At 34.9% G+C, this 18494-nt stretch overlaps 1 protein-coding gene across 5 annotated transcripts in view; it reads right to left on the reverse strand.

The window, feature by feature from the left end:
* Positions 1 to 18494, reverse strand: part of CNOT6L (CCR4-NOT transcription complex subunit 6 like) — a 102689-nt gene that overhangs the window by 60265 nt on the left and 23930 nt on the right. For 4 of the 5 annotated variants that reach the window (XM_027598656.2, XM_027598658.2, XM_027598654.2 and 1 more), the window contains exon 2: positions 690 to 811. In XM_027598656.2, the coding sequence (XP_027454457.1) occupies positions 690 to 801 (112 nt within the window). In that variant the 5' untranslated portion in view covers positions 802 to 811. Of the gene's footprint in view, positions 1 to 689; positions 815 to 18494 lie in introns of those variants that run through there. The other variant, XM_027598657.2, reaches the window with a different exon arrangement.

Below are 18494 nucleotides of genomic sequence, written 5' to 3' on the forward strand. Positions count from 1 at the left end.
GATTTCACCAGTTTTTACACCTTTTTGTTGTAAGAGTCAATTCAAGATACCATTTTGCATTTAGTCATCATATCTCCTTAGTCCCCTCCAGCTGTGACAGAGTCTCAGTCTCTCCTTGTTACTCATGGCTTTGACAATTTTGAGAATTACTAGTTAGGTATTTTATAGAATGTCCTTCAGTTTGGGTTTGTCTGATTTTTTTCTCACTAGTAGACTGGGGCTGTAAGTTTTTAGAAGTCATATTCTATTTTAACAAATCCTAAACATGAACGGTCATGTAACACAGTTATTAGTTATTTGTTAGAATAAACCAATAGCTTCTAGGTTTCCTACTCTGCCAACACTAGGATGACAGAAGAATAGCAAAGATTTCAATTTGCAAAAATAATTACTCTGCAATAGCCAAAAAAAATCTATCATATCAAAGAACCTGGTTTACTCAGAAACTGAACTCCCAATGTCCTCAATTACAGATGCCAACCCTGGCCCAAGGTATTATCTCAAAAGAATGAACAGAAACAAAGATATTTAGTCACAGGTAAATTAAACACTAGTACCTCTGCATCTTTTATTTTCTCAATTAGTTCATCTATTTTAAAATGTACAGCAAAGAGGTAAATATGACAATATTCAATCTGTGTTCATTATTGCTATTATATCCTGGTTTAAATGCTTCAGATTCCACTCACCCGAGATTTCTAATTCTGCCCAGTGAGATTTTTTCCCATTGGCTACCTCCTCTGCTGACATGATGGTATAAATTCTGCGAGGATCTGGAGGATCATATTTTTCCTTTGGCATCCCTATTAGTCTGTTTAAACAAACAAAAAAGATGATCATCAATTACTACAGTCTTATAGAAAAAAAGAAAAATGGGATGATAAGTTTTCTTTTTCTCTCCCCTTGCCAGGCTACTAAGTCAATTTTTACCACAAATTCTCACTAGAAGGAAAACATAGTATGTTAGGCTCTTGCAGGAAATCGGGAACAGATGCCTAAGGAAAAATGCAAACAATGACATTGGATTTCACATTGAACTTTGTGGTTGCTTCCCGAACATCCATTCTATCCCAAACATCCATTCCCTTCTTATTCCTTTAGCTGCCTTGCTTTCCTAAACAGACTGACCCTACACCAGTTTTCTGAATGGATTCTGACTAGTCTAAGAATATCAGAGTAATCCAACCTCCTTACCTCAGTGATATTCAAATATCTTATATCTAAGACAATCAGCACATGACATTCCTCTTGTCACAGAGATTAGTTCAGAAGTATCTAATAATCATGAGGCTTAAGATTCATTCTATGCTTATGGAAGGAGCAGGCTTCTCTCTCCTGCTAGTCATAAAAGAAGAATATAGTCCACACCACTATTTGCAACCGTCCAACAATTATAAGGGAAGACAGCCATAGAAGTCAGAGTCTAGAAAAGAGAGAAACAGAGCCCTCACCAAATCATACCTGTAGGACTCCCAAACACTGGGCTCTTTGGATACACAAGCCAATATACTTCCCTTATTGTTTAGGTTGTGTTTTCTGTTACTTGCAGTCAAAAACATCCTACATAATATTTTCTTAGTATTAGCCAGTCTTGGTTTAAATCTGTTGTTCTTAAGTAATATTTCACTCTCAAAAGTGTCCAACTTGGCGGGGGGTGGGGGGGATGAACCTGGGTGGCTCAGTTGGTTAAGCATTGAACTCTTGATCTCAGCTCAGGTCTTAATTTCAGGGTCCTAGGTTCAGCCCCATGTTGGGCTCCACACTGAGCATGGAGCCTACTTAAAAATAGTTAAAAAAAAAAAAAAGTGTCCAAATTTGAATGATGGAGTTACATGGCCACCTTAATTGAAATATTATATAGTCTTCTTTATGTAACTGCGAAAATAATCACCAAATGATCATGAGTGATGACAACTAGATATAAAAATCCTCAAGTGTGCAATGTATGAAGCATATGACAAATGGCCCTAAAGTAACCATTCGAGGGGTACAACACAAGAATTACTGCTTGGTAGTTCCAGAAAATAAAATCTAGTTCAGATCTAGCAAGAAAAGCAAATGACAAAGCCCTGAGCCTAATTAAAATCCTGCATGCTATCTGTAAGTTGCCTTGTTTTTTGTGTTTTTTTTTTTAATAGTTGGTTCTTTGTTCATATTTAACACACACACACCAAAACCAAGTGCCTAATATGGGAGTATTTCCAAGTAGAGTTTAGAATTTATAATTCAATGGAATTTACTTTCAGGTGGTAAATAAAGAAAAGTTAGTGGTAATCTAACTGTTTCAAAAACACAGCTAGTTCATAAGAATACAATCAAAACTTCCCATACCATATCTACTCATATTTCTGAATGTAAAATAGTCACTTTCCCGTTTACTAAAAGGGGAAAAGAGAAAGTTTCCCAGATCTATTCAACCGGTTTAACAGTAATTTACTTCCAAGTTTCCAGGTTAAGTCCTCTGCTTTAATCTTACCATACAATTTGGTTAATGCTAACCTATATTTTATTTCCCATACATATCCCAGATCTTCATACAGCACAAAGAATAGGATCATTTTCCACAGGAAAAAAAAATTACTTTTTACCACATTCAATCTATGTAAAATATTTTTTTTTAAGATTTTATTTGTCAGAGAGAGAGGGAACAAGTAGGGCGAGCGGCAGGCAGAGGGAGAAGCAAGTTCCCCACTGAGCAGGGAGCCCCATGTGGGACTCGTATCCCAGGACGCTGGGATCATGACCTGAGCCAACGGCAAATGGTTAACCAACTGAGCCACCCAGGCGTCCCACTTCTAAAAGTAAAATTTTTAGATGACAAGGTTTTCAGAATTTCTACTGTGCACAAGGCATGTGTATCTCTGAGTACTTCTGCATACTAATATAAGATTCCACAAAAACACAAAATTAAGCAAAGCCAAATTGAACAGATCCAAACCCAATGACATGCTACAAATCCATTCACTACATTGCAGAGTTAAGACTGCAAAATATGCAAAAATAAAAAACTGTTTCATTAATTTTAGATCATTTTCATTAAACCACAGAACATAGGATTAGTGGGGTGCCTGGGTGGCTCAGCTGTTAAGCGTTTGCCTTCAGCTCAGGTCATGATCCCAGGGTCCTGGGATCAAGCCCTGCATCGGGCTCCCTGCTCGGCGGGAAGGCTGCTTCTCCCTCTCCCATTCCCCCTGCTTGTGTTCCCTCTCTCGCTGTGTCTCTCTCTGTCAAATAAATAAAATCTTAAAAAAAAAAAAAAAAAACATAGGATTAGAGGTCAACTTAATGTGGCTTTTAATCACGGCTCCCGCTGGATGGTATGTTCTTTAAGGGGACTATATGTTATTTCTGTGTGGAGGTATGTCCTTTTTATATTGCTGTATAGTTCCTACTACATAGTAGGCACTTAAAATAGTTGGTTAGGCGACTGCCTTCGGCTCAGGTCATGATCCTGGAGTCTCGGGATCGAGTCCCACATCGGGCTCCCTGCTCAGCAGGGAGTCTGCTTCTCCCTCTAACCCTCTTCCCTCTTGTGCTATCTCTCATTCTCTCTCTCAAATAAATAAATAAAGCCTTTTTAAAAAACTACATTTGTGGAATGAGTACATGCTTTATAATCCTAAAATATGCTACCTTCCTTTCCTCCCACCTTTTCCATCTCACAATTTTCAGTCAATGCTTTTCTAAAAATTAATCCTAGGAAATGGTAATTAATACACATGTTCAAATCCCCTAAATATTTTAATAATCTAGACAGGTCAATAATTACTATCTCTTCTTGGTCCTCTAATTCTTATTTTGAAAACAACTATACGGAATTTTTTTTTCATAAATTTCCACCTTCCTAAATCCACTAAAATTTACAAAATCTGTTCCTGCAAAACAAGTCCATGAAATGTTTACCAGTGTTTATATGTAAAACCAAAGTAATATTAATACTGTCATATTAGGGGTCAGAGATCTCTTTCAAATTTGATTAGGAAGTCAATGAAAATACAAGTCATTTAATGCAAAACTAATACAGATTTGGATTATCTGCTTAAAGCTTTAACATCTGACATTTGGGTTAACTAACAAGCAATTTAGTAGAGCCTATAGTTCTGGTAATCATTACTCTCTCAAACATCAGGTTTTCAAATATACTACTAAAGACTTAGAGAATTCAAATTTGGGAAATTGGTAATACTGAAGCCTCCTATTCAGCTTTAGTTTCCCCTCTCAGTTCCTCAGCATCAACTTTTCACATTGAGACATACCACAAAAACCTACTTCAAAATACCGCCAAATATAAAATAATAATTCAAATGTAATTTAACTCTCTAAATGTGACACTGGTAATGTGGTTTCTAGTAGTCTCATAGGTCGTTCTAAGGCTTAACTAATGAGTAATTAATACTTTTTATCCTAAAAATAGAAATGTTTTCTTTTGGAAAGCCTAACAGCTAATTCTTTATCTTCTCTTTCAAATTGATGAAACAGGTACGTTTTTGAACTGGTTTTTCCGTAAGTTCTAATTTTTACAACATCTTACATCAGTTCCCAAAGGATCCTCTTGTTACATCAACCTAATTTATACTAGGGATCCTGATCATGTAACAGAGTACAATAAAAGCCCCTTTGGCATCACAACCTGTTTAACTTCCCAATCTTCAACCCCATTTCAACACTATAAAAAAATACTCCACCTAGCTCCCCAAATGCTAACTACATAAGCTTCTTTAAACCTGCCATCCACTTTCATTCACTGAAAATTAGCATATCATCTACATGACCCTCTCAGATTCTAGTGCAAAATTTCTGAGAGTTACCATCAGTCCAGGACCAAGAACCTGATTATGTCGTACTTCTTAGTTCCTACATGAACTATCCTAAAAGTAAACTAGTTTTAATCTCCACCACTTAAAGCTATTTAATCACTACACATAGTGAAATTTTTCATTAGTTCATTTCTCAGCCTTCTGTTCCACAGAAAAAATTTCATGTAAACTCATAAAATACAAACTGTATGGGAAATGTATTCCAATTTTTTTCAGTTACAAGCAGTATTTTTTTAAGATTTATTTACTTTAGAAAGAGAGAGAGCTTGCAAGAGCAAGCAGGGTGAGGGGCAGGAGAGAGAATCCTCGAGCAGACTCCCCTGTGAGCGCAGAGCCCAATGTGGGGCTTGATCCCAGGATCCTGGGATTATGAACTAAGCAGAAATCAAGTCGGCCACCCAACCAACTGAGCCACCCAGGTGCCCCCAGTTACAAGCAATATTATACACAGCACTAGACCTACTCTGCCCTAGAAAAGTTTAAATTGGATTTTCTAAAACCATAAATAAAATGCAAGATACTTATATATCATGTTGTTTCAGCGAATAGCATATTATAAAATATATGTGAAATATACCCAAATATACTATTGCTAAAGAATCCCAAATCTCAGATTTTATATCTGAGGCTAATAAAATAACACAACTACTCCCCCTCAAAAAAACAAAAACAAAAACAAAAAAACTAATCTGGACTTCTGTGAATAGTGGTTATCTAGAACAACTTATAATAAAAGAACAGCCTATACAGTACATATAAAATGTTCTTATAGTGTTAAACCAGAGCTTCCCTCTCACCATGCTGTCTAAATTTAAGGTCATTTTATCCACATCTATAGTTCACCACAATTACTATTATTTCACTTAGAATTCAGTCTAAGAAAGAAAGAATGCTACAACTACCACAGACTGCTTCATAATGAATCAGAGACTTCTAACTACTCAACCCTAAAATACAAATCATTAGACACATACTTATACAAATATTAAGTAGGCAGAAATACTGCTAGCAAATTTCCCAGAGTTGGAGGAAGACAAAAAAAAATTCTTAAAGATTTTGTTTATTTATTTGAGAGAGAGAGGTCATGAGCAGGGGGGAAGGGTAGAGGGAGAAGTAGACTCCCCATTGAGCAGGGAACCCAACACAGAACTCAATCCCAGGACCCTGTGATCATGACCTGAGCCGAAAGCAGACACTTAACCGACTGAGTCAACCAGGCGCCCCTGGAGGAAGACAAAATTAAGCCCACATTAGATATTTCTGCTTACATTTTAGAGCAAGATGTCAATGATTTATTATATTTTACATATTCTCAAATAAATGTCTTATGACTGGCATTTATTCCCAAAGGTTATGAAACACATTATTTGTTATTTAATGAATAACCACCTAACATCCATCCTTCCCATCTGGTCTTAAGCATTAAGATGATTTTCCTTTCTGATAAAATAAATCTAAGTTCACCTTTTTTATAGTGAAGCAAAATAACCCCTTGAGGTGCATTTCTGAAGTTTCTATTTCCTCATCAATATCTATTTTTAACTATACACAACTCTTAATCATTATAACTGTCACATAAAATTTATACTTTCCTTGAATGGGCTCACCACCTGATACCAAAAAACAGTACCTAGCCAAATCACACTATATATAGTAGGATCATACTGTTAAAAATAAAGACTGATGACACTCAAGAGCTTAGAGGACACCCTGAGATAAATAATGATTTCATTAGCATTCCCCACTCTACTTCTATACCAAGGGCCTCTCTGGATGGCATTTGTCTGCAATGACATATTCAACTAAAGTCCATAGATGATAAGAATGCAAACATTCAAAAAGAACCCCAAAGTTTTCATGAGTATCTCCCACTCTAAACAAAACACTAAACACTACTCTAAACAAAGCAAAACAAAATCCATGTTTTATGATGGTAAAGTCACAAAACATTATGAAAAAAAATAACCTCAGATCTTTGGAATTTCAAGTTTCTGACCAGTTTAACATTTATTCAACAAATATTTATTGCAGGTCTACTACCATCACATATTATACCAAGCACTAGAACTACTAGAGAACTTTTACAGATAAACAATATCTTTGCCCTCATGTAGCTTACACCATTTTAATAGCACTACTTGAAAAATAAAGTAATAGAATATATATTCTACTCTCAAACAATGCTATAAAGAATTTGGCATTTCTTATTACTACTTTGTCCCCACTTATCAGGTAGTTGCATTGCTCCCTCTTGTCACTATGCTGAAAGAGTACAACTAAAGGGAAAATAAAACATCCTTATCACAAAGGATGAGGGTAATGAAGCTGACCCTTGAACAATGTTGGGTTTGAACTGCTTAGGTCTATTTATAAGCAGACTTTTTTGTAGTACTGTAAATGTATTTTCTCTTCCTTATGACTTTCTAAATACCATTTTCTTTTCTAGCTTACTTTAAGAATACAGTATATAATACATATAACATGCACAAAGTGTGTTAATCGACTGTTATCAGTAAGGCTTCCAGTCAACAAACAGTAGGCTTTTACTGGTTAAGTTTTAGGGCACTATAAAGTTATACATGAGTTTTTAAATATAGGGGGGATTGGCATTCCTAACCTACAAGTCATTCAAGGGCCAACCATAACAGGTAATCTATAAAATGGTCAAGGACAGGTGGAGAGAGTACAGTTCCCAGGACAAGAATGGCAAGTTTTAATACTGGGGAATGGACCAAAGATAACCAGGTTAAAACTTATCAGTACACTTAATATAAGGTGATAGCAAACACTTTCCTAACCCAGAGACATTATTTTTTCTATGACCCTTACTGAGAAACCAAATATTTAGATAACAGTAGTTGGGGCTCCTGGGTGGTTCAGTCGGTTAAGCATCTGCCTTCAGCTCAGGTCATGATCCCAGGATCCTGGGATCAAGCCCCACCATCGGGCTCCCTGCTCAGCAGGGAGCCTGCCTCTCTGCCTACTTGTGCTTTCTGTCAAATAAATAAAACCTTAAAAAAAAAAAAAGCAGTAACAAGGGTTCTTTTGGTCTTTAAAAATACTTGAACTCGGGATGCCTGCCTCGCTCAATCAGAAGAGCATGCAACTCCTGATCTTGGGGTCATGAGTTTGAGCCCTGTGTTGGGTGTAGAGATTACTAAAAAAAAAAAAATTTTTAATAAATTTAAAAAAAATAAAAATACTTGAACTCAATAGGTCTTCTTTCTAGTTGGTTTATTCTTAGGGATCTACTTCAAATCCCAAGTCAAACTAGTTACCGACCCAAACAAAATGTATAGGTATACATGACAATAAAGCCTGTGGATGAAAATGAGATGTCATAATAGTTGCTATACTTCTATCTAAAGGTAATCCAAAAGTAATCTTATGGGAACCCACAATGATAACTAAAGGAAGCTTCTAACTCTATAAAGGATTAAGGGCACATCTACTTGTCAGCTAAAGAAAGTACTACAAGAAGAGGAAAAAAAAACAAAACAAAACCCCAAAGAATCAGAATATAACTCCTTTTCTGCGTATTTGGAAATTTTCTCTCATATGTGAGATACCCATGCTAAAAGGAAAAAGAGAGACCTGGGATTATAAATCTATCAATCACTTCAAAATTCCAAAATAATTAGACCATTTTATTTCATCAGCAACCAATTTGGATAACCAAAGCTTACAACTCTATCATTCCAAATTACTTAGTCTCTACCTAACAGTCACTATGCTTTAATGTCTCTTGTATTTACTTACTTCCTCCCACTTATCTAAACATATTGAATATAATCTAATTATCCCACAGAAAACGGGGGGGGGGGAGGGTAATTGGACTAGATTAGAATTTTCACATCAATTTTCTCAGGACTGATTTCTTTCCACCAACCTTTCTTATCTTTCCAGTTTTTTTGGTGTAGCTTTGGTTTTCTATTTCCTCTGATACATACATTTTCATGTCTTTCAATTCCTATCCATCCTTCATGGCTCAAGTCATCGGTCACCTCTTCTTTAGAATATTTCCCCCTTTAAAAGTCCACAAGCTAATTCTAAAATTTATACAGAGGAATCTAAAATAGCCAAAACATTTTTGAAAAAGAAATATAAACTTGGGTGTACCCACTATCTAATGTTAAGACTTACTATAAAGATCTAGTAATCCAGACAGTATTGTATGGATGAAGGGGTAGACACATGTCGTTCAAAGGAACAGAACTGAAAAACTAGAAATAGAACCACACCTTACAACCAATAGATTTTGCAAAGGTAATTCCATAGAGATTAGTTGTTCTAGCAGCATTTGTTGAAAAACCTGACATCCACACGCAAAAATAAATAAACACCAATCCATAACTTGTACTATAAACAAACTTACAAGGACCATTAAATTTAAATGTAAAACCAAAAACCATAAAACTTATAAAAGAAAACACAAAAGAAAAATCTTTATGACCTTGGATTAGGCAAATATTTCTTCGATAAAAACAAAGAAAGTATGATCTGTAGAAAAAAAACACTGATAAACTGAATTTCATGAAAATTTAAAACTTCTTCTCTTTGAAAGATGAATGAAAAGACATGCCCAGGACTGGGAATAAATATTTACAAAACACAAATCTGGAAAAGCACTCCAGAATATATAAAGAACTCTCAAAACAAAATCATAAGAAAAACAACCTAATAAAAAAAAATGGCCAAAGATTTCAACAGGTACTTCACCAAAGAAGAGACACAGATAAAAAATAAGCATATGGGAAAAATGCTCAACTGTAGGCATTTGGGAAATGCAACTTAAAATGACAATGAGGTATCACTACACACCTATTGGAATGAGTAAATTAAAAACTTACAATATCTAGGGCCAACAAGGATGCCTCACACACACCCATTTTTGTGTGTATGTTTATATGTATATGTAAACACATATTCATTTATATTTTTATAAATATTCATGCATACATACACACACACCTACCCTCACATTTCGCTGGCGGAAAGCAAAACAGTACCGCCACTTTGGAAGGGAGTTTGGTTGTTTCTCACCAAGTTAAACATACTCTTATACAACCAGCAATTCCATCCCTAGGTATATACCCAAGCAAAATAAAAACTTACATTCACAAAAACCTGTACATAAACGTTTGCAGCAACTTTATTTATAAGCCGCCACACTTGGAAACAACTCAAATATCCTTCAACTGACAATTAGATACTAACTATGGTACACACAATGAAATATTACTCAGTAATAAAAAGGATAGAACTAATGATAAAAACAATACGGATGAATGTCAAATGCATTATGCTTAATTAAAAATACCATTACCAAAAGGCTATGTACAATGTACCTCACCATAATAAAGGCCATATGACAAGCCCACAGCAAATATACTCAAGGGTGAAAACTGAAAGCTTTTTCTTCATGATCAGGAATAAGACAAGGAGGCTCACTGTTGCCACCTTTATTGAACACAGTACTGGAAGTCATAACCAAAGCAATTAGGCAAGAAAAATAAAAGGCATCCAAACTGTAAAGAAAGTAAAACTGTTTGCAGACAACATGACATTATACATAGAAAACCCTGAAGACTCCACCAAAAACCTGTCAAACTAATAAATTCAGTGAAGTTGCAATATACACAATAGACAAAACTCTATCTCTATACATTCATAAACTATCACAAAGAGAAATTATGAAAACATCCCATTTACAATTGCATTAAAGAACAAAATACCTATGAATAAATTTAACCAAGGAGATGAAAGATTAGTACAATGAACACTGTAACACTGTAAGACACTGATGAAAGAAACTGAAGATGACACAAAGAAATGGAAAGACAGTCCATGCTCATGGATTGGAAGAATACTGTTAAAATGCCCATAATACCCAAAGTAATCTACAGATTCAATGTAATCCCTATCAAAATTCCAATGGCACTTTTCCAGAGAAATAGAACGAGTAATTCTAAAATTTGTATGGAACCACAGAAGACACTGATAGCTAAAGCAATTGTGAGAAAGAACAACAAAGCTGGAGACAAAACTGAAGAAAAATACTGACAAACTGAATTTCATGAAAATTTAAAACTTCTTTTGACAAAATCAAGTTACTCCTTGATTGTAAACTATATTACAAAGCTATAATAATCAACACAGCATGGTACTGGCATAAAAAGACATGTAAATCAATGGAATGGAATAGAGAGTCCAGAAATAAAGACACATGTAAGATCAATTAATTTAAAACAAAGGAGCTAAGAATATACAATGGGAAAGGACAGCCTCTTCAACAAACTGTGTTGGGAAAACTGAACAGCCACATGCAAAAAATGAAACTGGATCTCTATATCTTACACTGTATCCAAAAACAACTCAAAATGGATTAAGGACTTGAACATAAGACTGGAAACCATAAAATTCCTGGAGCCTCCTTGACACAGGTCTTAGCAACGACTTTTGGATTTGATACCACAATCAAAGGCAACAAAAAACAACCACGTGGGAGTACATCAAACTAGAAACCTTCAGCTCAGTAAAGGAAACCCATCAACAAAATGAAAAGACAGCCTACCCAATGTGAGAAAATATTTGCAAATCATGTATCTGATAAGGGGTTAATATCCAAAATATATAAAGAACCCATACAACTCAACGGAACAAACAATCCAATTAAAAAGCAGGTAGACAATCTGAATAGACATTTTTCCAAGGAACACCAACAGATACATGACAAGGGGCTCAACATCACTAATCAGGGAAATGAACATCAAAGCCACAATGAGATAACACCTAATACCTATTAGAATGGCTATCATCACAAAGACAAGAGGTAACAAGTGTTGGCAAGGATGCAGAGGAAAGGGAACCCCTGCATATTGTTGGTAGAAATGTAAACAGATGCAGCCACTAGAAAAAACAGTATGGAGGTTCTTCAAAAAATTAAAAATAGGGGGAGCCTGGGTGGTACAGTTGGTAAAGCATCCGACTCTTGGTTTCAGCTCAGGTCATAATCTCAGGGTCCTGAGACTTTCTCCCTCTCCTTCTGCCCCTCCACCCCCTGCTCTGTCTCTCCCTAACATAAGTAAATAAATCTTTAAAAAAAATTAAAAATAGAACTACCACATGATCCAGCAATTCCACTTCTGGGTATATATCCAAAGGAGCAAGATCACTATCTCAAAAAGATATCTGTACCCCCATATTCACCGCAGCATTATTTACAATAGCCAAGACATGCAAGCTAACTATATCTATTGACAGATACATGCATGAAGAAAACGTGGTATCACACACACACACACACACACACACACACACACACACACACACACACACACCCCAACACAGTGGATTTTTATTCAGCCATAAAAAGGGAAAAAATCCTCTCATTTGCAACAATATGGATGTACTTTAAAGGTATTATGCTAAGTGAAATAAATCAGACAAATATTATATGATCTTATACATGGAATCTAAAAAAAAAACAAAAACTGAATTATAGACACAGAATAGACTGATGGGCAAAACGAGTAAAGGAGGTCAAAAGGTACACCTTCCAGTTAAAAAGTATGTCCTGGAGCACCTGCGTGGCTCAGTCATTAGGCATCTACCTTCAGCTCAGGTCATGATCCCAGGGTCCTGGGATCAAGCCCCACAATGGGCTCCCTGCTCAGCGGGGAGTCTGCTTCTCCCTCTCCCACTCCCCCTGCTTGTGTTCTGCTCTCGCTCTCTGTCAAATAAATAAATAAAATCTTAAAAAAAAAAGTATGTCCTGGGGATATAATGTTCAACATGGTAACTATAGTTAATACTGTACTATATATGTGAAAATTACTAAGAGAATAAAGAGATCTTTAGGGGCACCTGGGTGTCTCAGTCAGTACAGCATAAGACTCTTGATCCTGGGGTCATGAGTTCTAGCCCACATCAGGCATGGAGCATATTTAAAAATAAAAAGAGAGTAGATCTTTAAAGTTAATATCAAAGAAAAGAAAAATCTGTGTGGTAATAGATGTTAACTAGACTTATTATGGTAATCATTTCACAATATATATAAAATCATTATGCCATACAACTAAAACTAATAGAATGTTACATGTCAATTGTATCTCAATTCCTTAAGGACTATATACTGTATCAATCCATTTATATGTCATTCCAGAATAATCAAAACTATTGGGACAGAAAACTGGTAAGTGACTGGCAGACGCTAGGGCTGGAAGGAGGGATCGACTGAAAAACGAATGAGGGAATTTTTCTGTGATGTGAACTAGATATACCGGTTAATTATAATTACTCGTAATAGTACCATCAGAAATACACTCAGGATATAAAATAATTTAAGCCTTCTTGTCTCTTGGTAAGGCAGAACTTGGGGAAAAATTGCTTTACCATCCAAAAAACCACTAAGAGAGTAAAAAAAGGAAAATAAACTAACAGGATGTAGGATTTCCCTATCTCTAACTTCTCCTCAAGGCATTTATAACCAGGTTAGCCTAAAAAGAGCATCAACTGACCAGCACGTAAAATCACATAACTTAAATCCACAGCATTTTGCAGACTCTTGGTAACTTAATGTCAAAGAGTCATGATAAGTCAACTTTGTTATTGACTAATAAATGCCAACAGGATTTATGTGACCTGGGTCATTTGAAAAGTAAAATCCCTCCCTCTCTCCTTCCCCTGCACCCAACACACAGAAGAGGGGGATTACAAGCAGTTCAGGATTGCTGAAAATTATCACACCAAGTATAGAGAAATTGTGTTGTATAGGAGGGCAGAGGGAAAATCATGGGAAGTTCAAAAGTCTGTTTTGCTTTCCTGACTCCATCCTATAGATTGTTTTCCTAATATAAAGAACTGCCAGCCATAAGAGAGTCTAATAATAAACATGATACTATTAATCCTGGTTGCCTCCCTCTTTCATTCCCTCTTACTTTCTTCCGCTCAATAGCATTTCTTCTAGTCACACTTCCAAGTGGGCCCATATCTTCTACTGAGTCAGCTGTAACATTCTTAAAGAAATTATAAATGCCTTAAAAGCCCTGTACTTATATGAAATATAAGTATATATAAAATATATAAAAATATTGTCACTTCCCAACATAAAAGCAAACATACGCACAGCATTGACTGTCATCACATTTAACCCAAGCTTTTTAGCCTGCACAATTATTAGTGAACAGATCCAGTTAGCATAAGATCCAATTCTAAAATGTGTACTCATACTCTTCTTTGAAATTGAGAGAATCGACTTAAAACAAATAATCTCTAAATTCAGGATTCTTTAGGGTCAGCAACTAGCCTATTGTCTAGATCTAAAATAAATCTATCTTTGAAAACATGTGAAAAACTACATGAAATAAATGTTAAGGTAGGAAATCTAGACTTAGACTATTCCATCTAAAAGAATGATTTTATACCTCAGAAGAAACAACAAACTCCCAAATTTATGCTTTATGAGAGTTAATTGAAAATTCCTACTCAGCGATACTTGGCTATAATTTTAGAAATGTTTATTAGGCCATCTGAAATTCCTATTCAAAAATTTCAGAATTAACATTTAATGAAAAACACAGTAATTTAATGTATGTATGAATGGCTGCATTAAAAACATAAAATGTCTAAATTAATACTTTTTAATAAAAGACACTATAATTTTTAAACATGGATACATCAAATACAGCAAGAAAAAGAGCTATAGCAATTCAGCTCCATAAAACTAAGGCAGACAAATGAATTGCCTTAAGGGAAAAAACTTTCCTAAAATTTAGTTTCCTCATGATTCTCTTTTAAGATGGGAAATTAGAGTACAAGAAATATACCAAATAATAAACCCCCATGTTCTTAGGAGACAGTTCTGAAATGAGTAAGTGAAAAATAACTCTCCAGTGATGGTTAGGAAGTGATGCCAGTCATTCCAAAATGGTGACAAAAATATGTGTAAGAGTAACTAAAAGGCTATATATTCTATACAATGTTAGTACAATTAACTTCAAATTATTATTCTCCTTGCTTTAAAGAACTAGCCTCCAATAAAACCAGTAATTTGCTAATAACTATTTTGTATTGGTAATAATTATTCTAAGTTTCCTTTAACAACTACCTGAAAATTCTATTATTTTTTAAACATATGGGACTTAAGTAAATGAGTTTTTCAAAGTTACATAAAATACAAAATACTACAAAAACTGGTTTACCCAGAATTCTATCAGTTGGTTCTAATACCCACCATTTGGGCTAATTTACAGTTCTGAAATAAATAATCCCAAAGAAAAACATTAAGTTGCAATCAGCATGGTGTGGATATTTACATTTTTGTAGCCTAACCAGAAAACTGGTAATCTGTATTTAGTAAAAAGCACCTCTCTAAAAACCAGAACAGTCTATTCTCCAATTGTGGATGAGCACTAATTAATTATTAAAAATCGTTGAACATTTAAGTATGTGGGAAAGCATTCAAGATGTACTGCTAACTCAAAACAAAAACTGATTACATATACCATAATTCCATCTTTGTAACAAAACAACATATATATACAAAATGTGTACCAACATGTATGGAAAAAAAGGTAGGAAAAGAATGACAGGATTGTGGGTAATTTTTCTTATTTAGCTATATTCACTTTTCTACAATGACAATATATTGTTCTTATGAGGAAAGGACTTTTTATTAATAAACTTCATTTTTTAGGGAAGTTTTAGGGTCACAGCAAAATTGAGCAGAAACTAGAGAGTTCCCATAAACTCTCCTTGTCCCCCACACAGTACAACCTCCCCCACTATAAACATTCAGCACCAGAGCAGTACATTTGCTACAATCAATGAACTTACTGACATATCATCATCCAAAGTTCATAGTTTACAAAAGGGTTCACTCTTGGCTTTTTTACATCCTATGGATTTCGTCATATCTATAATGACATCTACCATTTATAGCACCACACAGAATAATTTCACTGCCCTAAAAATCCTCTGTGCTCTATACCCCTGGCAACTACTGATCTTTTGACTGCATCCATTGTTTTGCCTTTTCCAGACATGGTATATAGTTGGAATCAGACATTATATTATAGCCTTATCAGACTAGCTTCTTTCACTTAGCAATAATGTAGATCTAGGTTCCTCTAGATCTTCCCATGGCTTGACAGCTCATTTTTTTTTTTTAAAGATTTGATTTATTTATTTGACAGAGAGACATAGCGAGAGAGGGAACACAAGCAGGGGGAGTGGGAGAGGGAGAAGCAGGCTTTCTACTGAGCAGGGAGTCCAATGAGGGGCTGGATCCCAGGACCCTGGGATCATGACCTGAGCCAAAGGCAGACGCCCAATGACTGAGCCACCCAGTCGCCCCGAAAGCTCATTTTTTAGCACTGAGTAACATTCCATTATCTGGATGTGCCAGAGTTTATTTATCCACTCACCTACTTGGTTATTTCCAAGGACATCTTGGTTATTTCCAAGTTTTGGCAACTATGAATAAAGCTAATATACATCTGTGTGCAAGTTTTTGTGTGGATGTAAGTTTTCCGTTCATTTGCATGAATACCAATGAACATGACTGCTGGCTGGATCATATGGTAAGACTATGTTTAGTTCCAGAAGAAACTGCCAAATAGTCTTCTAAAGTGGCTGTACCATTTTGCATTCCAACCAGCAATGAAAGAGTTCCTGTTGCTCCACATCTTCTCCAGCATTTGGTGCTGCAAATGGCTTGTGGCCATTCCAATAGGTATGTAGTATTTTGTTATTATTTTTAGTTAAAAACTAAAAAGGCACTGACATATATTTGAAGATACACGAGAAACTTTCACATTTTTAAAAATAATCTTTGTCATAACTCTAATAACCTAGCATGTTATCAATACTGAGAAAGTTATATATTACCTACAGACAGCTGCAAAAATATCGAGATAAGTAACAGTCTTGTACTCTACAAAATACAAATAAATAAAAGGAATCCTGCCAAATAAGAAAGGTAATTTAAAAAGAACTTACATTCACAAAATTAATGAGTTATATAAAGCAATCACTGTCCATTTAAACATCCACATTTTCTTTGATCAAAGGCAATATTTTTAAGCATTTTTGTGAAATGTTTAGTTGTTAAAAGCCTAAAGCCATAGAAGTAATACTATGGCATACAGTTTCTCTAAGGTTTATTCATCTGTTACACCCATATTTTCCTAAAGCTTTTTCCATATTCTGATTAAGGAAAGTAACCTGATTTTCCTTGAGCATTATTTAAGTTATAAATGTAGTATATTTTCTTCTATAAATCATTCATATACATATGTAACACGGTATTTTTTAAAAATTGTGAAAAATATTCTGATAAAGCAAACTGCATCTAAAGGAAATGCTAGATGTTTTTAATTTAGAGATTCAAAACCATATTCTTCCCAGAATATAGACACATACACACATCTGAAACATAAACGTTATATTTAAAAGGATGTTTTAATACCACTACCGATAACACCTCATTATGTATTTATTAATTATTCAATAATTTAATTCAAATAAAATACCCTGGGTTACCATTCCTTTTTTTTTTGAGGAGCCTAAAAGTCACTTGTAAATGCCCCTGAGGACAACAGTCCACCTCCAAGCAGTAATTTTCTTTCTTGGGGTAGAAAATATTTGTTTCCCCAACCACCTCTGAGCACACCATTAGAAGTAAATTAGAAATGATTCCCTTTCTCTCCTTTTTGAAACCAAAGTGTAGCAACATACAAAAAAAGTTTAGGCCTGGGTGTTATGTTATCCATTGAAAATTACTCTAGATGCCCAATTCCATAAATCCACACATCAGTACAGCCAAAAAAGGATTTTTTTTAAGCCATCAGTTTGAGGAATCAACTGACCAATCCCTGTAGCACAACCAAATCAAGTAGCTATACTAAAATGAAAAAAAGAAAGATCTGCATAAAACTAATGGCTAAAAAATAAGTACTGATTAATATATAACTGTCATGACTCCAAGAAATACTAAAATAAGAAATCAGTCTCATATTACACCACACACTGAAATCCTCTCTGAAAGTATGGTTCTCAACCAGCTGTGATTTTGCTCATTAAGGGATATTTGGTAATGTCTGGAGACATTTTTGGTTGTCACACCTGGGGAAATGGGGCTAATGGCATGTAGTAAGTAGAGGTCATGGGTGCTAAACGTGAGCAATTTCTTTGCCAATAATGGTTGTCTAATACTGGAAGAATGTTTCCTTAATTTTTTGTGCTATTCACAACAGACTCAGAGCATAATAAAGTTTAAGCTGGGCATTTGTGATGAGCACTGGGTGTTATATGTAAGTGATGAATCACTAGAATCTACACCTGAAACTAATATTACACTGTATGTTATCTAACTGGAATTTAAATAACAGAAAAAAAATAAACTGCACACCTGAAACTAATATTACACTGTATGTTATCTAACTGGAATTTAAATAACAGAAAAAAAATAAACTGCACACCTGAAACTAATATTACACTGTATGTCACCTAACAGAATTTTAATTTTAAAAAAAATGTGTAGTGTAAATATATTTTATAATTTGCAGAGATTTACCTCATTCCCAAGAACATAACTGATTGCATAATGATACATGAAAAAAATAAGCTGGATTAATATTTCCTCATCACTTTCTTAAATCAACAAATTAATCTCTA

Source organism: Zalophus californianus, chromosome 2, assembly GCF_009762305.2.
Source record: "Zalophus californianus isolate mZalCal1 chromosome 2, mZalCal1.pri.v2, whole genome shotgun sequence".
In the NCBI taxonomy this organism is placed as follows: Eukaryota; Metazoa; Chordata; class Mammalia; order Carnivora; family Otariidae; genus Zalophus; species Zalophus californianus.